The sequence below is a fragment of the Balaenoptera acutorostrata genome, chromosome 3, assembly GCF_949987535.1.
Source record: "Balaenoptera acutorostrata chromosome 3, mBalAcu1.1, whole genome shotgun sequence".
Classification (NCBI taxonomy): Eukaryota; Metazoa; Chordata; class Mammalia; order Artiodactyla; family Balaenopteridae; genus Balaenoptera; species Balaenoptera acutorostrata.
In genome coordinates this window covers 113,800,733-113,828,108 of record NC_080066.1, presented here as the reverse complement: position 1 = coordinate 113,828,108, position 27,376 = coordinate 113,800,733, and the positions used below count along the sequence as shown (strand labels likewise).

General features: G+C 36.3%; 1 protein-coding gene across 1 annotated transcript in view; it reads right to left on the bottom strand.

Moving 5' to 3' along the window:
* NUBPL (NUBP iron-sulfur cluster assembly factor, mitochondrial) overlaps positions 1 to 27,376 on the bottom strand; it is a 260,487-nt gene that overhangs the window by 159,469 nt on the left and 73,642 nt on the right. The window contains exons 5-6 of the mRNA XM_007180692.2: positions 1,240 to 1,279; positions 1,063 to 1,153 (exon numbers count right to left, since the gene is read on the bottom strand). Of these exons, the coding sequence (XP_007180754.3) occupies positions 1,063 to 1,153; positions 1,240 to 1,279 (131 nt within the window). The remainder of the gene's footprint in view (positions 1 to 1,062; positions 1,154 to 1,239; positions 1,280 to 27,376) is intronic.

Genomic DNA, 27,376 nt, shown 5'->3' with positions numbered 1-27,376 from the left:
AGAAAAAAAAAAAAACCTGGCTTAATCCACACAAATAAATGTCAAGATCACAAAGGAACTGGAATGAATGGGGTCAGGAGTATAACTGAAATAACCAACTATGGGATCTGAGTGTGAAAGAAGAAGAAATGCTGCCAAGAGACTTTAATGTGCTGAGAAAATAGGAGGATTCTGGGACCAAAGATCAAAGAGCACATTTATCAGAACTCAAGCAGCAGAAAAAAGACAAGATGTTACAATGAAAAAAGAAGAGTTTCAGAGTTCAAGACATATTATATCTACTTACTTTTACAACCGGAAATGAATATAGGAATATCTATGATTAGAACTGCCAGCCTATGGCATGGTGCCTGACCCAAAGTAAAACATGAATAAATAAGGGGTAACTGTTGTAAGTCAGTGGAGAAAATCCAAAGTACTTATAATATTTACCTAGAATATAATTAACTATAAATTCACAGTTACTAAGAAAAAAATAAAATTTATTCCTATAAATAACATAGAGCCCATCTGATATTTTTAGATTATCCAATCAACTGTTCTTTTCCTTAAGGACAAATTCAAGTTGATTGGACAGATACTATATAAGTCAATATGTAGTCATATGTACTCAGAGTAAAATAAAATTTCATTTTGTTCTGAAGCAATTTTAATCATAAGCACTGTGGTTTATAGAATTTTTTCTACATCTGAGGAATTTCTACACTGCCCTTATAACTCAATATTGGCCACAATGAAATTAACCATAAATCTAAAGAAGGCAGATTACTTATAAAATAGATTTCCTTGCCTTGCTGTAGACTCAACAGAGTCTGAACAGAGAAACAGAATAATATAAAATAAGACATTAGATTTTAGTACTGCTAAGCAACGGGAAATATTCAATCATGTGACAGTGAAAGTTGGTCTTGGTGCCACACACCTCATTATAAATTCAGTATATCGACTGGGTTCTTTTGCGAAACACCTCAAACCTGACTGCAAATTTTAACGACTCTCCAATCAGAAAACATTAACCACAGTGTGCCGATAATAAAATGATGCTTAATGCAATTTTCTTACCTGCCTCAACAGTTTCTCAATGGCTGACATTACCATAAGGCCTCTCCAAACAATGGGTGCAGTCTCTTCAACCAGGAAGCCCATGGACATACTGCAATGGGAAACCAAAAATACAACTAATTTATATAAGTTAATATTATTCTGAAAAGTAACATAAAGTAAAAAAGATATACTCACCAAGCAATACCATAATTCAAAAGAGGCCGCATTAAGTTACCTGAAATAAGAAAAAACATCTTTTAGAAGAGTAAGTCATTATACATAAACATATTGACTGTTTTCTTATCAAAGAGTATCAAATTAAAAATATAAATAAGCTACTCATATTGCTAGTCTTTCACTTCCAACTAATTCACCTCAATTTGCAACAGTTTAAACATTATACCAAGCATACAACTAATACACCCAATGGATGCACCATCTAAAAATAGATGGGATATAGTTTTATTAAGAAACACTTCATCTACAATTTTCAAATCTTCTAAAAAATAACCTCAATAAGTAATTTTGTCCACCAGGTTTATTCATATATATTGATAAATAAATTATATACATATGCTTATCTAGTATGTGTATACATGTATATTTGCCAACATACACACACAGTTATTTCTTTTCTTTACTTGAAACTTTTGAAAAATATAAGAATACAAAAAACGTAACAAACTCTATTTCGTATCTCAACATAATAAAAGCCAAATGTGAAAAACCCACAGCAAGCATCATACTCAATAGTAAAAGACTGAACCTTTTTCCTCTAGGATCAGGAATAAGATAAGGATGCCCTCTTTTGCCACTTTTATTCAACATAATACTGAAAGTTATAGCCAGAGCAATGAGGCAAGAAAAAGAAATAAACAGCATCCAAACTGGAAAGGAAGAAGTAAAGTTTTCTCTTTTCACAGATGTTATGATCTTATATATATATAACCCTGAAGATTCCACAAAAAACTATTGGAGCTAATAAATAAATCTGGTAAAGCAGAGGATACAAAGTCAAAATACAAAAATCAGTTCATTTCTATACACTAAAAATGTACAATCTGAAAAGGAAATTATGAAAATCCCATTTATAACAGCATCAAAAAGAATAAATACTTTGGAATTAACTTAATCAAGGAGGTAAAAGACTTGCAAAATGAAAACTACAAAACATTGCTGAAAGAAATTATTTAAAGCTTGTGTTTCCTTATTTATTTTCATTTTGGATGATCTGTCCATTGGTGAAAGTGGGGTGTTAAAGTCCCCTACTATGATTGTGTTGCTGTCGATTCCCCCTTTTATGGCTGTTAGTATTTGCCTTATGTATTGAGGTGCTCCTATGTTGGGTGCATAAATATTTACAATTGTTATACCTTCCTCTTGGATCGATCCCTTGATCATTATATAGTGTCCTTCTTTGTCTCTTGTAATAGTCTTTATTTTAAAGTCTATTTTGTCTGAAATGAGAATTGCTACTCCAGCTTTCTTTTGATTTCCATTTGCATGGAATATCTTTTTCCATCCCCTCACTTTCAGTCTGTATGTGTCTCTAGGTCTGAAGTGGGTCTCTTGTAGACAGCATATATATGGGTCTTGTTTTTGTATCCATTCAGCCAGCCTGTGTCTTTTGGTGGGAGCATTTAATCCATTTACATTCAAGGTAATTATCGATATGTATGTTCCTATTCCCATTTTCTTAAATGTATTGGGTTTGTTATTGTAGGTGTTTTCCTTCTCTTGTGTTTCTTGCCTAGAGAAGTTCCTTTAGCATTTGTTGTAAAGCTGGTTTGGTGGTGCTGAACTCTCTCAGCTTTTGCTTGTCTGTAAAGGTTTTAATTTCTCCATCGAATCTGAATGAGATCCTTGCTGGGTAGAGTAATCCTGGTTGTAGGTTTTTCTCCTTCATCACTTTAAGTATATCCTGCCACTCCCTTCTGGCTTGCAGAGTTTCTGCTGAGAGATCAGATGTTAACCTTATGGGGATTCCGTTGTGTGTTATTTGGTTTTTTTCCCTTGCTGCCTTTAATATGTTTTCCTTATATTTAATTTTTGACAGTTTGATTAATATGTGTCTTGGCGTGTTCCTCCTTGGGTTTATCCTGTATGGGACTCTCTGTGCTTCCAGGACTTGATTAACTATTTCCTTTCCCATATTAGGGAAGTTTTCAACTATAATCTCTTCAAAAATTTTCTCAGTCCCTTTCTTTTTCTCTTCTTCTTCTGGTACCCCTATAATTCGAATGTTGGAGCGTTTAATGTTGTCCCAGAGGTCCCTGAGACTGTCCTCAGTTCTTTTCATTCTTTTTTCTTTATCCTGCTCTGTAGTAGTTATTTCCACCATTTTATCTTCCAGGTCACTTATCCTTTCTTCTGCCTCAGTTATTCTACTATTGATCCCATCTAGAGTATTTTTAATTTCATTTATTGTGTTCTTCATCATTGCTTGGTTCCTCTTTAGTTCTTCTACATCCTTGTTAAATGTTTCTTGCATTTTGTCTATTCTATTTCCAAGATTTTGGATCATTCTTACTATCATTATTCTGAATTCTTTTTCAGGTAGACTACCTATTTCCTCTTCATTTGTTAATTCCAGTGTGTTTTGAGCCTGCTCCTTCATCTGCTGTGTGTTTTTCTGTCGTCTCATTTTGCCTATCTTACTGTGTTTGGGGTCTCCTTTTCACAGGCTGCAGGTTCGTAGTTCCCGTTGTTTTTGGTATCTGTCCCCAGTGGCTAAGGTTGGTTCAGTGGGTTGTGTAGGCTTCCTGGTGGAGGGAACTAGTGCCTGAGTTCTGGTGGATGAGGCTAGATCTTGTCTTTCTGGTGGGCACGTCCACGTCTGGTGGTGTATTTTGGGGTGTCTGTGGCCTTATTATGATTTTAGGCAGCCTCTCTGCTAATGGATGGGGTTGTGTTCCTGTCTAGCTAGTTGTTTGGCATAGGGTGTCCAGCACTGTAGCTGGGTCTTGATGTTGAGATGGAGATCTCTAGGAGATTTTTGCCGTTTGGTATTACGTGGAGCTGGGAGGTCTCTTGTGGACCAGTGTTCTGAAGTTGGCTCTCCCACCTCAGAGGCACGGCCCTGATGCCTGGCTGGAGCACCAAGAGCCTTTCGTCCACACGGCTCAGAGTAAAAGGGAGAAAAAATAGAAAGAAAGAAAGAAAGAGGCTATAATATAGTGAAGTAAAATAAAGCTATTGTAAAGCAAAGCTATACAGACAAAATCTCACCCAGAAGCATATACATATACACTCACAAAAAAAAGGAAAAGGGGAAAAATTAATATCTCCTGCTCCCAAAGTCCACCTCCTGAATTTGGGATGATTCGTTGTCTATTCAGGTATTCAACAGATCTGCACATCAAGTTGTTTGTGGAGTTTTAATCCGCTGCTTCTGAGGCTGCTGGGAGAGATTTCCCCTTCTCTTCCCTGTTCACACAGCTCCTGGGGTTCAGCTTTGGATTTGGACCCTCCTCTGCGTGTAGGTCGCCTGAGGGCGTCTGTTCCCTGCCCAGACAGGACGGGGTTAAAGGAGCAGCTGCTTCGGGGGCTCTGGCTCACCCAGGCCGCGGGGAGGGAGGGGTACAGAGGAGGCGGGGCGCGCCTGCAGCGTCAGAGGCCGGCGTGACGTTGCACCAGCCTGAGGCGCGCAGTGCGTTCTCCCGGGGATGTTGTCCCCGGATCCCGGGACCCTGGCGGTGGCGGGCTGCACAGGCTACCGGGAGGGGCAGTGTGCAGAGTGACCTGTGCTCACACACAGGCTTTTTGGAGGCGGCAGCAGCAGCCCCAGCGTCTCACGCCCGTCTCTGGGGTCCGCGCTGATCGCCGCGGCTCGCGCCCGTCTCTGGAGTTCGTTTAGGCGGCGCTCTGAATCCCCTCTCCTTGCCCGCTGCGAGACAAAGAGGCAAGAAAAAGTCTCTTGCCTCTTCGGCAGCTGCAGACTTTTTCCCGGACTCACTTCCGGCTACCTGTGGTGCACTAAACCCTTCAGGCTGTGTTCACGCCGCCAGCCCCAGTCCTCTCCCTGCGATCCGACCAAAGCCGAGCCTCAGCTCCCAGCCCCGCCCGCCCCGGCGGGTGAGCAGACAAGCCTCTCGGGCTGCTGAGTGCTACTCAGCGCCGAGCCTCTGTGCGGGAATCTCTCCGTTTTTTCCTCTGTGCCCCTGTTGCTGTGGGGTCCGTGCTGATAGTTGCGGCTCGCGCCAGTCTCTGAAGTTCGTTTAGGCGGTGCTCTGAATCCCCTCTCCTCGCGCACCAGGAAACACAGAGGGAAGAAAAAGTCTCTTGCCTCTTCGGCAGCTGCAGACTTTTTCCCCAGACTCCCTCCCGGCTAGCTGTGGTGCACTAACCCCTTCAGGCTGTGTTCACGCCGCCAGCCCCAGTCCTCTCTGCTGAAAGAAATTAAAGAAGACATAAACAAACGAAAACATATGCCATGTTCATTAACTGGAAGACTTAATATTAAGATGTCAATACTACCCAAAGCCACCTACAGATTCAATGCAATCCTTATCAAAATGCTGATAATATTTCTTGCAGAAATAAAAAATCCATCCTAAAATTCATATGGTATCTCAAAGGATCCCAAATATGCAAATCAATCTTGAAAGCAAAGGACACAGCTTGAGGACTCATACTTCCTTATTTCAAAACTTACTACAAAGCTACAGCAATCAAAACAATGTGGTACTGGCATAAAGGCAGACATATAGACCAATGAAACAGAATAGAGAGCCCAGAAATAAACCCTCACATACACAGTCAAACGATTTTTTCACAGAGAGGCCAAGATCATTCACTGGGGAAAAAGCTGGGAAAACTGTATATCCACATGCAAAAGAATGAAGTTGGACCCTTACCTAACACCACAGACAAAAAATTAACTCAAAATGGATCAAAGGCCTAAGCGTAAGAGCTAAAACTATAAAGCTCTTAGAAGAAAACATAGGGCAAGAGCTTCATGTCATTGGATTTGGCAAGGATTTCTTGGATACAACACCAAAGACATAGGCAACAAAAGCAACAATAGACAAATTGGAGTTCATGAAAGTTTTTAAAAATTGTGCATCAGGAGATAATATCAACAGAGTGAAAAGGCAACCCAAAGAATGGGAGAAAATATTTGTAAATCATATATCTTATAGAGATTAATACCCAGAATAGAATATAGAGAGAACTCTTAAAACTCAACAACAACAACAAAATTCAAAATTGGGCAAAGGAAGTGAATAGACATTTCTCCAAGGAAGATATACAAATGGCCAATAAGCACATGAAAAAATGTTCATCATCAATGATCATTAGGGAAATTTGAATCAAAATTACAATGAGAGGCCACCTCACACTATTAGGATGGCTGCCATAAAAATAAAAAAAAAACACAGGAAATAACAACAGTTGGCAATAGAGACAAATGGCAACCCTTGTGCACTGTTCATGGGAATGTAAAATGGAAATGTTATGGAAAATAATATGAGTTCCTCAAAAAATTAAAAATAGAATTACCATACAATCCAGCAATTCCACTTCTTGGTGGAATTGAAAGCAGGGTTGAAAAAAGTATTGAAGGGTATCAGTGTCTTGAAGAGATATTTGTACACTCATGTTCACAGCAGCATTATTCACAATAGCTAAAATGTGGAAACAACCCAAGGGTCCTTTAATGAATGAATGGATAAGCTAAATGTGGTATAGATATGCAATGGAATATTATTCGGCCTTAAAAAGGAAGAAAATTCTGACATATGCTACAACATGGATGAACCACAAGAACACTATGCTAAGTAAAATAAGTCAGACACAAAAAGAGAAATACTGTATGATCCCCTTATATGAGATACTGAAAGTAGTCAAAATGATAGAGATACAAAGTAGAATGGTGGTTGCCAGAGGCAGGGGAAAGTGGCAATGGAGAGCTATTGTTTAATGGATAGGGTGTTTCGGTTTTACAAGATGAAAAGAAGTATGGAGGTAGATAGTGGTGATGGCTCTACAACATTATGACTGTATTTAATACCACTGAACTGTACACTTAAAAATGGTTAAGAAGGTAAATTTTATGTTATGTTTTTTACCACAATAAAAAAAGAAAAAAAAAACTCTACTTTGTATTCTGAGACAATAAATTGTTTTAATCTCAAAAGAGAAAACCAATGTACTGCTTATGCTCAATACAAAACAAAGAAAACACACTTCATGTAGAAAAAGGTTATTATAAAATATAGTTTCTTTTATCAGACTATCTGTGTAGCCACGTCCCCAGTCATTCTTGCTACCATATCCTAGTTCTTCACCATAACAAAGTACACTAGAAGCCCTCTTGCCTTACATAACTTGGACTAGTATTGGGCTAAAAGTTTAGGGCAAAATCATAAAAATCTAGCAGAATTACATATTCAGATTTTATCATATGTTCTTTAGGTTCTTTCTCCTCTTTAAAGAGACTGAAATTTAAAATTATGATAAAACATACAGGCATGGTTTATATAAGAAATCCATTACTGAACTCTATTCACTGGATTCCCTGCACACAAAAAAAGCTACGGCCCTTCATTAAAAGATTGGTGAATAAGTATGCATTTTTATGTTCCAAGCTAAAATAAAATGTTTAAGAATATATATACTTTTTAATGGTCTCCCTCTTTAACTTCTGACTAAACTAACAAGCTCAATATCCCCCATAGATAATTTGATTGCAATATTCTTTTCCATGTAACTAACTTTGTCAATTCTTTCCAAAGCATCCAAGTTAAATTTACAGAGAAATAACCTTCCTCCATTGTGCTCTGCACAATTTTCTACTTTCCATTTTCTCCAATAACATATGCATACCAATTAAAAAGTCAAGTAGTACTATAAAAATTATTACCAAATGTCAATAATCCCCCAGCACTGTCGCATTTCTTACTCCCCAGAGCCAACAACTATTAGTTAATTTTTTTAACTTCTTATGATGAATTAATCTTAGGCTTACAGAAAGTTGCAAATATAGCCAGAGTCCTCATATACCCTTCACCTAGCTTTCCCTAATGTTAATATTTTATATAACCCTAGTACAATTACCACAACCAGGAAATTAATGTTGATACAATACAATTAGCTAATCTACCAAACCAAGAGTTTGACAATTTTTAGTTATGTCATGACATATTAAAGTATTTAGCTCTTTTTCACAAACACAGGCACACTTTTCATGCACCCATCTTCCCAATGCAATTATATCACAATTTTTATTAGATAATCATGTAAATGTTATTAATAGCTGAGCAATATAGCACACAATATTATTTTTCCTTTGTCTCCCTGATCAGAAGATCTTTGCACAGCAGGTGTGTATGTGTTTCCTTCATTTTCTATGTATTTATTAGCAATTTCTTCCTATTTTCCAGTTGTGCAAATATCAAATACATTAATCAAATGCACTAGGCATTTGAGTTCATCATCTTGAACAACGCTCTGCTGTTCTGTCCCTTTATAATGTCTTTCGAATAACAGAAGTTTTTACTTTATATGTAATCAAATTAATCAGTTTTTTCCTTTATGGTCTATCTTTCTTGGGTCTTGTTTAAGAAAGCCTTTACTAATACAGTCATTGAGATAGTATCTTATATTGTCTTCTAAACCTTCATAGTTTTGCATTTTACATCTAAGTCCTTAAGCCATCTGAAATTAATTTGTGCGTGTAGTGGGAGGATCCACTATTTTATTTCCATGTGGATAATAAATTGTCCTACCATCAATAGTCTGCAATACTAGCCTTGTCATAAATCAGGTTTATATAAGTCTGTTTCTGGACTGTCTATTTGGTTCTACTAGTTTATCTGTCTATCCTTGAGCCAATACCAAACAGGGGGCATATACTGCAGTTTTATAATAAGTCCTGTTATCTGGCAGAGCAAGTCCCCTGTGTTTTCTCTCTCTTCAAGAGTGTCTTACCTACGCACAGGCCCTTTGCTTACCTTTATAATTTGTAAATTCAACTTGGTCAGCACTTTCAACAAGTGAACTTTTGACTGGATTTGCAAGACTATTAGGAAGAACTGAGATTTTTATAAAATTTAGTCTTCCTATCCATGAACATCATTTGTTTTCCAATTATTGACATTTTGAAAATCTTTCAATAAAATTTTAGAATTCTTTTCCTCATGAAAAGTGTACATTTTCTTTGTTAGATTTGTTCCCAGGTACCCTGCATTTCTGAAGCTATTTGTATCTCTTTTTTATGATCTATATGAAGTTTATTATAAAATTAACATAAACATCAATCTATATTAAATCTATAGTTGATATAAAATGTGATATCATCCAGTATACATTCACCAAGGATTTAGCAAAAAAAATTATCAATGGTGATTAATAATTGCAACAATCAAGTCTCTCCTGATACATTCTGAATTCTTCTTCCACTTTTTTTTTTTTAATAAATTTATTTATTTATTTGTTTATGGCTGTGTTGGGTCTTCGTTTCTGTGTGAGGGCTTTCGCTAGTTGTGGCAAGTGGGGGCCACTCTTCATCGCGGTGCGCGGGCCTCTCACTATCGCAGCCTCTCTTGTTGCGGAGCACAGGCTCCAGACGCGCAGGCTCAGTAATTGTGGCTCACGGGTCCAGTTGCCCCGCGGCATGTGGGATCCTCCCAGACCAGGGCTCGAACCCACGTCCCCTGCACTGGCAGGCAGATTCTCAACCACTGCGCCACCAGGGAAGCCCTTCTTCCACTTTTTAATCCCAAGGATATTCTTCAAAGTTTACACCATATTACTCTTGCCCCATATTGGTATACACCAAAATTCCAATTCATGAGAGTATTCACACATTCATTAGATAAAAATTTACTTTATGACTCCTATGTGCTAGAGACTGGGATAGGCCCTGGTAAAACATCAGTGAATGTCAGAGATATGGTCTGATGGAGCTTAAACTCCAGTAGACAGGAGAGACAGTGGTCAAGTTTTAAAAAGGCTTATTCTGTCTGCATAGCCTATGAAAGAAAATTTTTTTAACACCTTTATTGGAGTATAATTGCTTTACATTGTTGTGTTAGTTTCTGCTGTATAACAAAGTGAATCAGCTATACGTATACATATAGCCCCATATCCAATCCCTCTTGCGTCTTCCTCCCACACTCCCTATCCCACCCCTCTAGGTGGTCACAAAGCACCAAGCTGCTCTCCCTGTGCTATGCAGTTGCTTCCCCCTAGCTATCTATTTTACATTTGGTAGTGTATATATGTCAATGATACTCTCTCACTTCGTCCCAGCTCACCCTTCCCATCCCCATGTTCTCAAGTCCATCCTCTACATCTGCGTCTTTATTCCTGTCCTGCCCCTAGGTTCATCAGAACGATTTTTTTTTTTTTTAGATTCCATATATATGTGTTAGCATACGGTATTTGTTTTTCTCTTTCTGACTTACTTCACTCTGTACGACAGACTCTAGGTCCATCCGCCTCACTACAAATAACTCAATTTCGTTTCTTTTTATGGCTGAGCAATATTCCATTGTGCATATGTGCCACATCTTCTTTATCCATTCATCTGTCAATGGACCCTTAGGTTGCTTCCATGTCCTGGCTACTGTAAATAGTGCTGCAATGAACATTGTGGTACATGACTCTTTTTGCATTGTGGTTTTCTCAGGGTATATGCCCAGTAGTGGGATTGCTGGGTCATATGGTAGTCCTATTTTTAGTTTTTTAAGTAACCTCCATACTGTTCTCCATAGTGGCTGTATCAATTTACATTCCCACTAACAGTGCAAGAGGGTTCCCTATTCTCCACATGCTCTCCAGCATTTATTGTCTGTAGATTTTTTGATGGTGGCCATTCTGACTGGTGTGAGGTGATACCTCATTGTAGTTCTGATTTGCATTTCTCTAATGATTAGTGATGCTGAGCATCCTTTCATGTGTTTGTTGGCAATCTGTATATGTTCTTTGGAGAAATGTTTATTTAGGACTTCTGCCCATTTTTCAATTGGGTTGTTTGTTTTTTCTGATATTCAGCTGCATGACCTGCTTGAATATTTTGGAGATTAATCCTTTGTCAGTTGCTTCGTCTGCACATATTTTCTCCCATTCTGAGGGCTGTCTTTTCATCTTGTTTGCGGTCTCCTTTGTTGTGCAAAAGCTTTTACATTTCATTAGGTCCCATTTGTTTATTTCTGTTTTTTCTTCCATTTCTCTAGGAGGTGGGTCAAAAAGGATCTTGCTGTGATGTATGTAATAGAGTGTTTGTTCTGCCTATGCTTTCCTCTAAGGCTTGTATAGTGTCTGGGCTTACATTTAGGTCTTTAATCCATTTTGAGTTTATTTTTGTGTATGGTGTTAGGAAGTGTTCTAATTTCATTCTTTTGCATGTAGCTGTACAGTTTTCCCGGCACCACTTATTGAAGAGTCTGTCTTTTCTCCATTGTATATTCTTCCCTCCTTTATCAAAGATAAGGTGATCCCAGATGCGTGGGTTTATCTCTGGGCTTCCTATCCTGTTCCATTGATCTATATTTCTGTTTTTGTGCCAGTACCAAACTGTCTTGATTACTGTACCTTTGTAGTATAGTCTGAAGTCCAGGAGCCTGATTCCTCCAGCTCCATTTTTCTTTCTCAAGATTGCTTTGGCTATTCGGAGTCTTTTGTGTTTCCATACAAATTGTGAAATTTTTTGTTCTACTTCTGTGAAAAATGCCATTGGTAGTTTGACAGGGATTGCATTGAATCTGTAGATTGCTTTGGGTAGAATAGTCATTTTTACAATGTTTATTCTTCCAATCTAAGAACATGGTATACCGCTCCATCTGTTTGTATCATCTTTGATTTCTTTCATCAGGGTCTTACAGTTTTCTGCATACAGGTCTTTTGTCTCCTTAGGTAGGTTTACTCCTAGGTATTTTGTTGTTGTTGTTGCAATGGTAAATGGGAGTGTTTCCTTAATTTCTCTTTCAGATTTTTCATCATTAGTGTATAGGAATGCAAGAGATTTCTGTGCATTAATTTTGTATCCTGCTACTTTACCAAATTCATTGATTAGCCCTAGTAGTTTTCTGGTGGCATCTTTAGGATTCTCTATGTATAGTATCATGTCATCTGCAGACAGTGACAGCTTTACTTCTTTTCCGATGTGGATTCCTTTTATTTCTTTTTCATCTCTGACTACTGTGGCTAAAACTTCCAAAACTATGTTGAATAATAGTGGTGAGAGTGGGCAACCTTGTCTTGTTCCTGATCTTAGTGGAAATGATTTCACTTTTTCACCACTGAGAATGATGTTGGCTGTGGGTTTGTCATATATGGCCTTTATTATGTTGAGGTAAGTTCCCTCTATGCCTACTTTCTGGAGGGTTTTTATCATAAATCGTTGTTGAATTTTGTCACAAGCTTTTTCTGCATCTATTGAGATGATCATATGGTTTTCATCCTTCAATTTGTTAATATGGTGTATCACACTGATTGATTTGCATATATTGAAGAATCCTTGCATTCCTGGGATAAACCCCACATGATCATGGTGTACAATCCTTTTAATGTGCTGTTGGATTCTGTTTGCTAGTATTTTGTTGAGGATTTTTGCATCTATGTTCATCAGTGATATTGGCCTGTAGTTCTCTTTCTTTGTGACATCTTTGTCTGGTTTTGCTATCAGGGTGATGGTGGCCTCGTAGGATGAGTTTGGGAGTGTTCCTCCATCTGCTATATTTTGGAAGAGTTTGAGAAGGATAGGTGTTAGCTCTTCTCTAAATGTTTGATAGAATTCGCCTGTGAAGCCATCTGGTCCTGGGCTTTTGTTTGTTGGAAGATTTTTAATCACAGTCTCAATTTCAGTGCTTGTGATTGGTCTGTTTATATTTTCTATTTCTTCCTGGTTCAGCCTCGGAAGGTTGTGCTTTTCTAAGAATGTGCCCATTTCTTCCAGATTGTCCATTTTATTGGCATATAGTTGCTTGTAGTAATCTCTCATGATCCTTTGTATTTCTGCAGTGTCAGTTGTTACGTCTCCTTTTTCATTTCTAATCCTGTTGATCTGAGTCTTCTCCCTCTTTTTCTTGATGAGTCTGGCTAATGGTTTATCAATTTTGTTTATCTTCTCAAAGAAGCAGCTTTTAGTTTTATTGATCTTTGCTATCGTTTCCTTCATTTCTTTTTTATTTATTTCTGATCTGATCTTTATGATTTCTTTCCTTCTGCTAACTTTGGGGTTTTTCTGTTCTTCTTTCTCTAAGTGCTTTAGGTGTAAGGTTAGGTTGTTTATTTAAGATTTTTCTTGTTTCTTGAGGCAGGATTGTATTGCTATAAACTTCTCTCTTAGAACTGCTTTTGCTGCATCCCATAGGTTTTGTGCTGTCGTGTTTTCATTGTCATTTGTTCTATGAATGACATTTAAAGTCAAGTGGGAGGAGACAGAAATAAACACTGTCAATTATGAGATAATTGTTGTAAGATATAATCTTACAAATATGTAAACAAACTACTCTTGGCCAATAAAATGAGGAATGCTTAATTCCAATTAAAGAGAACGGGACAGACTTATGAAAGAGGTGATACTTTAAAGAACAGGCTGAATCTCTTTTTTTTTCCATTTCTGTATAATTTTTTAAATTAATTTTTATTGGAATATAGTTGCTTTACAATATTGTGTTAGTTTCTGCTATACAGCAAAGTCAATCAGCTATACGTATACATATATCCCCACTTTCTTGGATATCCTTCCCATTTAGGTCACCACAGAGCAATGAGTACAGTTCCCTGCTGTATCTTTTTTGAAACTGCATTTTCTATCTCTTTACTGCTAGTATATAGAAATTTAATTTTCTCGTATATTAACCTTATATGTAGCCACCCTGCTAAATTCCTGTGTTCATTTTAATAACTGTTCTATAGATTTTTTTTAAAATTTCTATGTAAATGATGATATTTTCTTCAAATAATGACAGTTTGCTTCTTTTATTTAATTTCTTATTCATGTATGTTAGTATGTGTTTGAACTTATTTTGCAGGTTAGGAGTGCCTGTATAATGTTAAATAAAAGCTGTGAAACCAGCCTCCTTCTCTTATTCATAATTTTAAGTGGAATGTTTTCAATAGTTCACCAGTGAGTATGATTCTTGCTATATACTTTTTAGAGATACACTGTATCAGGTTAAATAAAATTCCTTTTTATTCCTAGTTGTAGAAGAGTTTTAATCCTAAGTGGTTGCTGGGTTTTGTAGGATGTTTTTTTGGCATCTTTCTGAATTATAATAAACTATAATATACTTTTTCTCCTTTAAGCTGCTAAAATGGTGAGTTACATTAACACTTTTTTTCTAATGTTGAACCAAACTTGCTTCTCTGTATTAAACCCAGTTTTATCACAGTATAGTTGTTTAATACAATGCTGAATTTGGCTTCCTAATATTTACTTAAGTCTTTTTACATGCATTAATTAAGGAGACTATCCTGTAATTTTCCCTTTTCATTCTAGCCTTCTAAGGTTTAACTAGTCTCATTAACTAAGTTGTAAAGTATTATATATTTTTCTATTCTATGAGTGAGTTTGTGTAAGACTGGGATTACTAGTTTGTGTTGGCTTGCTATCTTCATGGTAATAAGATTTTTAACTACTGATTCCATTTTTAATAAGTATTGAATAATCTAGATTTTCTAATTATTTCTGAACCTGTTTTGGTGATATACATTTTTCCAGGAATTACCTATTTCAAGAAAATGTTCAAAGGTATAGTCAAAGAGCTGTGCAAACATTTTCTCATATTTGAAACCAATGGTTGCATTTGTCAAGTCCCTTCTTTAGTTCCAATTTATTTATAGGTTGTCTCTCCATTTTTTTTTTTTTAACTCTACCTTCCCAGGCATTTGTCTAATTTATTAGTTTTTTTTTTTTTTTTGGTTCTGTTGGTCCTCTCTACTGTATCTTTGTTTTCAAATTCATTAACTTCTGCTCTTAATCACGTCTTTCCTTCTACTTTCTTTGGGTTTATTGCATTATTCTAACTTCTTAAGTTAAATAGTTATCTTACTTATTTTTAGTCTTTCTTCTTTTTAAATATAAACACTTAACGACCATTTATCTCTAAATACTACTTTAGCTTTATCCCACATGTTTTCATTTTCATTATTTCTTCTTTCAACTATGAGTTATTTAGAAATTGTTTTTAATTTCCAAATGTGTAGATGTTTTTAGTTACTATTTTATTATAAACCTCAAAATTAATTGTGTTATATTAGAGAACATGATCTGAATGATACCCATCTTTGAAATTCACTGAAACCTGTTTCAGGGCCTAGCACATGGTCAATTTTTACAAATGTTTCAGGTATACTTGAAAGGAAGAGTCTATATATAGCCATTAGAGCAAGCTTATTTATAGGTAGTAATTCCTTACTTTCAGTAATACTTTTGCTTTAAAAGTCTTTAAAGTCTATTTTGTCTATTAACATTACACCCACTTTCATTTTGCCTGATTTATCATTTCCAATCCTTTAACTTTTAACCTATGTATATTTTTATGTTTTAGGCATATCTCTTCTAAATAGCTTTAACCTATCTGGATTTTGTTTTTGTTTTATTTTGGTTTTGTTTTCTCCGGTCTTACAATATTATTCTTTTAACTGAAGAGTTGTAAAATATTAATATTTATGTTGCTGATACATTTGAATTCACATCTATTATTTTGTTTTGTACTTTCTCTTTGCTTAACTTTTTTGGGGGGCAGCCTTATTTTTTTTTTATTGTGATTCTTTCCCTCATTACATTTTTCCCTCTTTTAAAATAGAAATCATACACTCCATTTCTATTCTTAAAATGATTACCCAGTTATTTAAACAAATATTTAAAGTATAAAGGTAATCAATACCCCTAACTTTTCTCCTTTGAATGCTTAAAATCTAATCACTCTCCTTCCCAGGCCAATTTATATGCTATTGTTTTCCTAAATTTTAGTTCTGTCTTGGAAAACTCTCAATCATTCTCTCTTTAAATATTGCCTCTGTCACATTTTCTCCATTATCTCCTTCTAGAAGTCTGATTAGACCTGTGATGGACCTTCTCATGCTGCCCTCCATGTCCCTCAAACCTTCATTTTTTGTTCCCCAGTCTTCTCTATATGTTATATTCTGGGTATTTTCTTTTCATCTACATTCTAGTTAACCAATGTCCTCTTTAGTTGTGTCTAATCTTTTGCTTTATCTGTCCTTTTTTTCTTTTCTTTGCATTCTACCCAGAGCCGAGGACAAGTCCAGCATATATCCCAATAACCACCAACGTAAGGAAGAGTTATTTCATTGGTCATTTATTAAGGATGTCATCCTTTGGGCATCCCAGCTTTTACATGGTGATTCTCCATTGAAACTTCCTCCCTTCTTAGGTGCCAAACTTCATCTCCATTCCTTCAGAAACAGACCTATAAAATATAGGCCCTAAGCCACCAAGGATCAGCAGGTAATACCTGGGTAACCATCAATTCCAATGCTCACCTATACCAATTAGCTCACACTTTCTTATTATTTCTAAGTTCTGAGAAATTCTCTTCCTTTCCTACTACCTCAGTCATGCATTGAAAAGTACTTTTTGTTAATATTCCACGTAATATTTTAAGGTATATTGTTACAAGAAGCGTTTTTCTAAACATTGTCTGCCACACTGCCAGAACTAGAAGTGGAAAGCTGCTGACTTTTATTCAGTGATCTTATATCCCCCAAGATATCTTACAGAATTCTCATTATTTTTCAAGTCATTTTCTGATCATATCTTTGAATTTTCTAGGTAGACAAACATATTACATAGGTAGACAAACATATTACAAAGAATTCATGACAACTCTCTTTTCTTTTCCACCATTAATAACCCTTACTTCTTTTTCTTGTTTTAGTGCATTGGCTAAAACCTGCAGTAGCAATAGCAGCCTCATCTTGTTTTTAATGTAACATGGAAAAGATTACACCAAAATAAATTAAGAGAATCTGAGTATCATCTATTGACTTTCTCCTCCATTGAAACAGATGGTCTAAGTAGTTTGACTCTATTTAAAACAAGGGCTTAAAGTTCAAACTGGAATTAGAAATTGAAACTAGGTGATATGCACTAAATGTCTGTGGCCCCCCAAAATTCTTATGTTGCAATCCTAACCCCCAATGTGATGGTACTAGGAGGTAGGGCCTGTGGGGTGATTAGGTCATGACAGTGGAGCTCTCATGAATGGGATGAGTGCCCTTATAAAAGAGACCCCAGAGAGTTCTCTTGCCCTTTCCACCACGAGAGGACCCAATGAGAAGATGGTCATCTGTGATCCAGGAGGCAGGAACTCACCAGACCAGAATCTGCTGGCACTTTGCTCTTGGACTTTCCAGCCTCAAGAACTGTGAGAAAAGAATGTCTGTGATTTAAGCCACCCAACGTATGGTATTTTTGTTACAGTAGCCTGAATAGACTAGGACACTGGGTCAGTCAAATGTCTTTTCACGGGACTTCCCTGGTGGCACAGTGGTTAAGAATCTGCCTGCCAGTGCAGGGGACACAGGTTCGATCCCTGGTCCAGGAAGATCCCACATGCTGCAGAGCAACTAAGCCCGTGAGCCACAACTACTGAAGCCGCGCACCCTAGAGTCCATGCATCGCCAACTACTGAGCCCACGCACTGCAACTACTGAAGCCCGCATGCTCTAGGGCCTGTGTGCCGCAACTACTGAGCCCGTGTGCTGTAACTACTGAAGCCCACACGCCTAGAGCCCGTGCTCCGCAACAAGAGAAGCCACGGCAATGAGGAGCCCGTGCACCACAACAAAGAGTAGGCCCCATTCGCCGCTACTAGAGAAAGCCCGCGCGCAGCAACAAAGACCCAACACAGCCAAAAAAAAAAAAAAAAAGTCTTTTCACAAAATTGAAAATCAAAATCTCTAACACTGTAAAGGAACAATCTTTAATCTACTTTATTAGTATGTTAAATCCTAATCTAGAGAAAATATGTACTTTAAATATTTCTTGTACTTTAGTGAAAAAGCAATTGTAAACCAAAAGCTCAGCACTGTGAGCAGATTCATCACCATGTTACTTCAAAATTTACCAGTGAATAATGTATACTGAAACTCCTAAACATGTAGGGCATATACATTAAAGAGAAAGTTAAAGGCACATTCTTCACTGTCTTCTCCTATGTATCAGTAAACAAAATTGATACTGCCGGAAAGCATTTTACTCTCATTAATAAAATTACCAGAATGGAATGTTGGCATAGGCTGAAGCCATACTTTTAAATTAATAGAGAAAGACTCTGAACAACTCATGATTACAAGTACAAATTAGTTTATTTGTCCTAGACTTCAAATTAAAGAAAACGTGTACAGCCATTCCTCCACATAGACTTAATAGAAAAACTAACAAAGTACTACTGAAAGTTTACATAGATTCTTTGGAATCCATTGCCCCATGAGTAACAGCATTTTGAAGAGACCATCATTAGCAGAACTTACCATGACACAGATCATTATTTCCCACTTCCTCATATCTTCACAGTAGCTCATGCATTGAAGCACAAAAGATTCTTACTGTAAGTCAAACTATTTCAATTGCCACAATGCCACTCACAGAATGAATGACACACTGCCACATCCTCCTCATTCTACTACAACAAAGTTCTATCATTTCTAACAGGTGCAAATTTAATTAATGGATTATATGTCACCAGTGGATTTCAAACGGATTTAGAGATTACTTTTATATTATAAATTAATTGTCAAGCTAGAATAGACACTGTGACCATGTCAAAATGAAAAGCTAGGTAAAAAAGAAATAGGTATAAGAAAGGCTGTTTTAAACCTTTCTATTAAAGTTGACATCATTAAATGTTCCAAGGATAATTCTGATCTAGAATCAGGTCTTCTTTCTGCAGGAATCCCATTGTTCATGAATCAGCTAAATAGTAGACGTTCCCATTTACTTGGTATTAGCGATAAGCCTGAAAAATCTCTGTACCTTCTACTCTGCTTCCTAGCTCCAAAAATAAAGGAAGCATTTTAAATACAGTTGAACACCAAGGTCAGGAATATATGTCTTTAAAAAATTATAACTTGGCATCATAACTAAAGGCATTAAATCCATTTTTTAAATGCAGACAATGTAGCCAAGAATACACAACCTCATTTCATGAGTTTTAAGAAATATTTAAACATAGAGTCAAGTAAATAATAAAACAGTTTTATAAAAACAAGCCTTTATCCACATATTAATGAGAAGACACTCAAAGGTACAAGAACTTCAGAAAATAAGAAAGGACATCCAGTGCAAATTTTACAATTTCACTTTCTCACATCTACTTTCCTATTCCTTCTTTTCTTTCTGAAACCAAGATCCTTTCTTAGGAGAAATCAGATGTAAGAAAGGAGTTGCAACCACTATTTTTCTTTCAGGAGGACTTCAAGTGGCTGTGAGACAAAGTAGTTCTACCAATTAATAGTACCCAGGAAAGGTTTAGAATACCCTACTTGTTTACCTCGAAGAAAAGAAGGATTTAGAGAGAAAGTGAGTAAAGATGAGAATGAAATGGGTCAAAATTCAAGTGCCAACCTGGAGGGCCCATAGGCAATATAATAATACTGCAAATAGAAGTGGCAAGGAGGGGGATCTAGAATATTAGAGAAGGGAGCAGAAAGTACGACTACAAAGAAAATTCTTCAATGTTTTTACAATTGTATACCTATCACTCAGTATTAAAATTTTGTTTATCTTCAGCATACTTTCCATTTCTGTACCACCTTGCAACCCTATTACACCATCCCAGAAACCCACTCATCTCAGAGCTGAAAGCCATTCAGGCACATCTTTCTTAAAATCTAACCTTTTTCCCAATTAGAAAACTGCCCCTTTCTTTTCCAACCCATCCCTTCCCACAACTAAAACTCTCATTTTCTCATGTGGGTGGTTTCCATTAAGAAAAGAACTGGATATGAGTAAACCACATTGAGAACTTAAGCTTTGTAGAGGATATAAGTATTTTTTAAATGGAAGGTGCTTCGTAGAATATAATGGAATAATGTATAAAGAGATATTTTGGAGCAATGGTTATTATCTCAAATTCTTGTCTAATCTGGGGCTAGGAGTTTCTTCATTTAGTTAACCATTCAGCAAATATTTACTGAGTATCTAGAAATATAGGGATAAACTTGGCATCCTACTTCTGAACCTTGTCAGTTTATACTGCAGAGTTTAACAGGAAGAGTGAAAGGAGGGCTAGGAAAAAAATAGGTGATAACAGGACTATAGGTAAGGATGATAAATACTTGCTTTACATACTCCAACAACCCATGCACCACCATCCTGGCCTCCATCCTGCTTTACACCTGCCCTTGGCATCACTAACTGAGCACTAACTGATCACATTCTTTCCTGCTGAAACCAGGTGTGGATCAGAATTTTTTCAACATTATGTTCCAGATAACCAGTTGGTATTTAAAATGAAAACTATGTGTTATCTCCAAGTTAAAGGAGTAGTCAGGCATCTGTGAAAGAAAAAAATTTTAAGATGACAGAAGGAACCACTTATATTCAGTCTAGAAGAGTAACAAAAATAGCAGTTACGTTATGTGTCATACAGCACTGCACAGATACTTTAAGATACTGTACTTCACTGAATCCTAATAACAATCCTATGAAGCAGTACTATTTCCATTTCACACTTGAGGAAAGTGGAAGGCTATCCCCAGCCTCTGCTTATCTAAATCCCTTTCTTCCATGGCAGCCTCCAAACCAGCTCTCCATAGCCATCCCCTCTTCTAATCTCCTCCAGCATCGGACACTTAACAAATGTTACGCTGTATGATTATTTATCTTTTTCATGCCTCTATCCTGCCTCTCCCACTAAATACAATATTCCCCTTCCTTACTATAGCTGGTGCTCAAAAATACATGTTTACATAATGGCCAAAACAATTTTGTAAATAGCCAAACAGTCGAAAGTAAATAGATAGTAAAGGAAAATTGCACACCCTATATTTGGTCACCCAGGCATTTTTAGTACAGTAAAATATTATTTACTGTAAGAAATTAGCCACTTCTAGCTGTGGCCTTGGAAAGTTGTCTTCACATGACATATGACATGTTTATATGTCATACTTCATATAAAGTAGTTAAAGATCAGAAAACTAGACTGCCCAAAGTTATACAGCTAGCAACGAAATCAGTAAGGATCTTAGTCTAGGCCTGTTTCATCCCAAGTCCCATATTCTTACCACACACATCTCCAAAGAAGCAGAAGGTTTAAGGTCATGCCAACATACATGAGATCAAAAGATAACACACATTTGGAAGGTTAGCTAATATAGGAGCAGATTTTTCTTCTATTGCTTGATGATGCCCAGACAAGTTCCCTGAAATAATTTAACAAGCTCTGATACACCAAGTTATTCTGTAATGAATGTGTATCATCTTTAAGCCAACAAAAAGGTCTTAGCTAGGGTTACAGCTGTAAAATTGCAGTTGACTATGTTTGGTTATTTTGATATATCTTTTAACTGAATTTCTGTAATCCCTATCTTTCTGTTTATATGGTGACATTTCCAGCCTTCTTATCAAATTTACATGACATATAACACTGGTTTTATTAGCCCACCTAGCTTCTAAAAACCTCAAATTCATTTTTAAGCAGAAACAGTGAGCTCCAAGTACAAGGGATTCAGGAGCTGTAATTTGAAACATACTAGCAATACATGCCCACAAGGCAAAATAAGAGCATTTTAGCAGCAAATTAGCAAAACAGGAGTGACGTACTGAAACAAGAAAAAGTTATCTTAGCCATGTGACAAGGGCTTAGCACAAAACTGTACTTCTTACAGTAACTAAAATACCTATTAATGTGTATATTGTGAAGCAACAAAAAAGTCTAAACATTAAAAAATTAGACAAAATTAAGACAGCCAGCATTAAAAAAAATAAGAATATAGAATACAATAGAGAAAATAAAGAGATGTACAGCAAAAGAGAAAACTCTGGCTTCAGTGCAGTCTTTACACAAAAGAATTACATTAAACTCAATTTGTTTTAAGAGTAAAGGAAAAGATACAAAGCATAAAAATGAAAAACCATTTTAAGAAGACTACTAAAAAATTACTATTTATTAAATAAAAGATAATACATCTACAAATACTGAGGGGCCAACTCCTTTCTATAAACATTTTGTATATACAATAAAAGCCTTACTACATTACCCATTTAAGTTATGCTAGAGATCTGGGGACTTACATGAATGGCCCATGTATCACAGTATCTAGATAAGAAACCAGAAAAAAAGAATTAATAGGAAGCAGAGTCACTGATGTCTGTGACCCCACAGTAAATTGAAGACTACCCAGAAGGGTAATAAACCTTTGCAATGTTAGCTAGTTTTTTATTTTGGTTACGGGATACCATTAAAGCATTTATAGAATAGTAACTGATTTAAAAATTCCATTCTCTGCCATTTAAAATTATAGGCAATTAACTTATGTAATAGCTATAACCCTAAGAAAGATTAAATATAAATCACATTTCTGTAAAAATGAGTTTCATTTTAAGGCATCAATGAACACTCACCACATAAGAGATTTCTCTCCATTCACTCTCTCATTCAACATATTACTGAGCACCTACTATATACCAAGCATGAGGTCTGGAACTAGGGATACAATGGTGAAGAAAAATAGACATAGTATCTTCCCTCATGAAACATAAAGTCTATGGGACAGACAGATACTAATCACACAATCACTAGACAAATGTAAACCTGTAACCAAAACAAGTCTTACAAAGGAGAGCACAGAATTCCCTAGTTGCAGAGATCTTTGGTATAAAGGAAAACTTCTTCATTATTCAAAGAAGCACCCCACAAACTTGATAGTTTTATAAAGTTTAGTTTTTATATATTGGTATCTTTTAAATCAGGGCACAGATATTGAAAATATTATTATTGGAGAGGAAAAATGCCATCATTTATCTAAGGAGAAAGGAAACTTTAAATGTGTATTACTCAATACCTGAGATAGCCCCTTTCTCAAAAATGTCACTCATGCTAAAAAAAGCTAAGTTAAAATTTGAGAAATAATTTAGTTTTCAAACAAATAACCAAAAACCTGGAATAGTATTAAATTTCAAAAGTTTTTAGACATAGGCATTTTTATGATATCTAGCCTTCAAAGAAATAGCCAATGGATAGGAAGTATGAAGACAGCATTCTGCATAAAAAGCTTTGTTAGGTTTTCTCTTCACACACATTTGCAGTTACCTGGACTGACCCCAATGACAACTAGTTCATGTCTTAAAGACTTCCTCTGTATACATGGCTAATATTTTTGACAACACTATCACTACTGAAAAAGTGAAGCTTTAATTTGAATCTCCTAACAGGAAAGAGCTAAACTTGTCAAAGTCTCGTGAAAGATATGCAAATATTAAAGAGATTATTTACTCCCCCTTGACCACATACAATGTATACTTAAAAGCATTTAAAAAAAAAAAAAGATGTCAGCTGTCTCAACTCCGGGTGCATAGTGTGTGATCTCCTCATTAACTCCAATTATACAGTTAGGTAAATTAAGTTGCCTAAAACATTTAAAACTACATTTACAAATCAAATAAATCTGATACTCTCAAACCTTACAAATGCCTGACAGGGTAGCCTTACCATCTACCAAAATCATTCTAAATACCCAAGCAACAATTGTAAATTTAATAAACAGAACTAATAAATGAAATAAATCCAATTATCTTGAATGCTCTAACACTATTTAGAAACTTAACCAAACGATTTTACATCTTTCAAATTAAAATCCTCCTAGGTATGGTGTAGCAGCAAACTGGGAAAAAACTCTGGTTCCTGAAGACCTTGTGGAATGAAACTGTCTTATCAGTCCTGTATGGATTGCGTCATCTTATGTGAAAGAGAAATAAACCTTGTTTAAGCTAACACTGCGTTGGGTTTTCTTTCACTCACATTTAAAATAATACTAATTAATACATAATATGTTTAATATCAAAGAAACATTTCAAATTAAAATTACAAAGCTAACATGACATTCTCTAATAGGTTTAATTCTCTTAAATGCTTCTAACACCTTTAAAAACAAATACACACATATAATATCACAATGATTATAAAATTTCTTCCTAAACTTAATACAAAAATGTTAATAATACTAATGGATTTGATTTGTTTCATAAAGTAGAACATTTACCAAGATATGGTGAAGGATACAGATTATCAGTCAGGGTCAAACAGGGTCACAGAATTTAGGGGCTTCTTCCAGGAGAGTTCTACCTGGCTAGCATGCTAAGTTTTGTTGTGTTGTTGTTGTTGTTGTTTTAATGGTACTAGGACTTTTCAAGCCAATGGCTTTGCTTACAACTCGATATATGTTCCTTCAATTTTTTTAAGCAACCTCCCAACATGTCATTTAATTGCCTACTTCAAATTGGTGATATTCTGTACGCCATACTCAGATTCAACTAATCTCTTTTCTGACTGATTGGATTCTGCTTTCCTTTCTTATCTTTCTCATCTGACTCAATGCCACAGTGCTACATTCACTTTATTGGCAGGAAAGATGGAACAGAGAAATTAGTTTATTGCTGTTGTTTTTACAAATGATAATCAACAATTAGGTATGATAGAAATCAACTCTGTAAAACAGAACCTTACATGTCTACCATTATTGATTACTTGACTTCCACAGCTGGCTACTTATACAGCCTTATTTATTACCATAAAAGGTTAAAGTTAATCTTTTCAAAGGGTGACCTTTGTAAGGCCAAGAAACATTCCACACTTTCAATGGGTTTTTGAAAATGAGTATGTCTAAGTGAAGGTGCAGTGTGTAAATTCAAGTATTTCACAGTGACTGCAGTTTGTCTATTCCTTGGAGCTGAGGAACTTAGATTTTAGGGAAAAAATCACAGACTTGCAATAGGGAAACAGATTAAGAGAATCTGATGAACCCAGCTGTTTCTTTCCATACCATGAGAATTAGGTAAGCATAAGCATAAAGAAGTAAGGAAGTGTAAAGAACTGATTACACTGCTTTTCCTCTTCCACTGTATTGCTCACCGTTTTGTACCAGGTGATTAAAAATCCATTCACTATATCACTTCAGAATATGCCTAGAAATAATGTTCAAATCCTGCAACCTTATTTAAGCGGGATACTGACAAAGTGACCCACAGCCAGGAATACAATCAGAATGATAAGCATACTCAAAACTGCCTCATATGAGAAAAAGCTGAAGGCCGGACATTGTTTAGCTGAGAAAAAACTGATCATGGTGTACAAATATTTCACAGGTTATGAAAGGAAAAAGAATTAGATTAGTTCGTTCTCATGAGGGCAGAACTCGTAAAAGCATGTGAAAGTTATAAGAAGGCAGATTTGTGGGATGAATTGGGAGATTGGGACTGACATATATACATTATTGATACTATGTATAAAATAGATAACTAATGAGAACCTACTGTTTAGCACAGGGAACTCTACTCAGTGCTCTGTGGTGACCTAAATGGGAAGGAAATCCAAAAAAGAGGGGATATACGTATACAAACAGCTGATTCACTTTGCTGTACAGCAGAAACTAACACAACATTTTAAAGCAAATATATTCCAATAAAAATTAATTTAAAAAATAATAAAGCAGATTTTTGTTCAAAATTATAATAAACAGACCTATCATGAAACAGCAAAATCTACCTCACTGGAGGTGTCTGACAGAAGCTAGGTCATCACTCACCACATATTTGTGGATTCCGTTATTTTCAAATTCACAAACTGAGAGTTTCACACATAGCCAAAGATGCAAGGCAGCAGCCTCTTTCCCCAATGTTCCAAATTCACCGATAATTACCAAATATCATCCAATAAATGTTCTCTTTCTGTGTATAACAAGGAATGACTCACACTTCCCCCAAGATTTTCTTAATGATTTATAGAAAGACTGAATTAAGCCTAAAATATCCATCCATGTCCATTAATGAGTTAAAAGTGAAAGATGCATGTAACATACAGCTTACATATAAATACAGCTTACATAAATAATTGCCACTATTATGCTTCAAAGTCGAATAAACACTCTGATATACAATATTTTCTTCTCTCTTCCTCTGGATAATTTTCTTATGCACAAATACATTATGGGTTACGGAGTATCTAGATTCTGGCCCATTACCCTGGGCAAACTTTATTAATTTTTTATCTCACTCTCCTTATCTGTAAAATAACAGAGACCTGCTGATGCCCTTAATCAAATTAGGTAATCTAACATTATTTCTCCTTCCCTGCTTTCATCAATTCTCCAGTGCACACAGAGAAAATAACTTGGGAGTGACTATATATACAAAAAGGCAGAAAGATGACAATCTGTAAGTTGGATTTCCTCTCACTTCAAATCCTAGGTTTGCATCTTGAAACACCTCTGTTTCTGAGGGAGAGGGGCCAGGTGGTTACTATAACCCAGCTCCCCTGACTTTGCTGACTATCTGTCATTTGCCCCTCCAGTTCACCCTCTCTCTGACCCAGGGGTTCTTCTATGGACTGCATCAAAAGCAGATCAGAAAGAGGAAGGCGGTGGGGGGGGGGGTTGGTTTGGGTATTTCATTTCCTGGTTTTCTCTCTGTGGGGTGATCTTGGGCTGGCTGGGTGCCTCTACCGAGTGTCACTGCTCCTCCCAAGACAGCTGTTTCTACGAGGACTGCCTCCTTCCAGGTTTGATATGCTCCCTCCCCTCACCTCTTCAGGCCTAGAGGTAACTGCTCAACTGTTATCAACAGTTATTATCCTACCTCTTGTGGTTTTCCCACACTTCTTCCACATATTTATAAACAGTCTCTCTCAAATAATTTGAAAAGTGCTTCCGCGTTTTTGTTGGAAAGTGACCCCAGGAAATAGATCTTTGAAATGAGATTGAGATTACTCTAGAAACTCAGGAATAATCTCCATAGCAGGAGAAAATGGGACCAAAGGGAATGCATTTACTGTTTTCAAGATTCATGATTATACAAATCAGATGAAGGGCAAAACTGGGAGATCCTATGGTGTGATGGTTAATTTTATGGCAATTTGACTGAGTCACAGGGTACCCAGATATTTGGTTTAACATTATTCTGGGTGTGCCTGTGAGGGTGTTTCTGGATGAGATTAACATTTGAATCAATAGACTGAGTAAAGCAAATTGCCCTCCCCAGTGTAGGTGGGCCTCATCCAATCCATTGAAGGCCTAAACAGAACAAAAAGGCAGAGTAAGGGAGAATATACCCTCCCTGCCAGGCTTCAAGCTGGAACATCAGTCTTCTCCTGCCTCCAGACTCAGACTGGAATTTACACCACCAGCTCTCCTGGTTCTC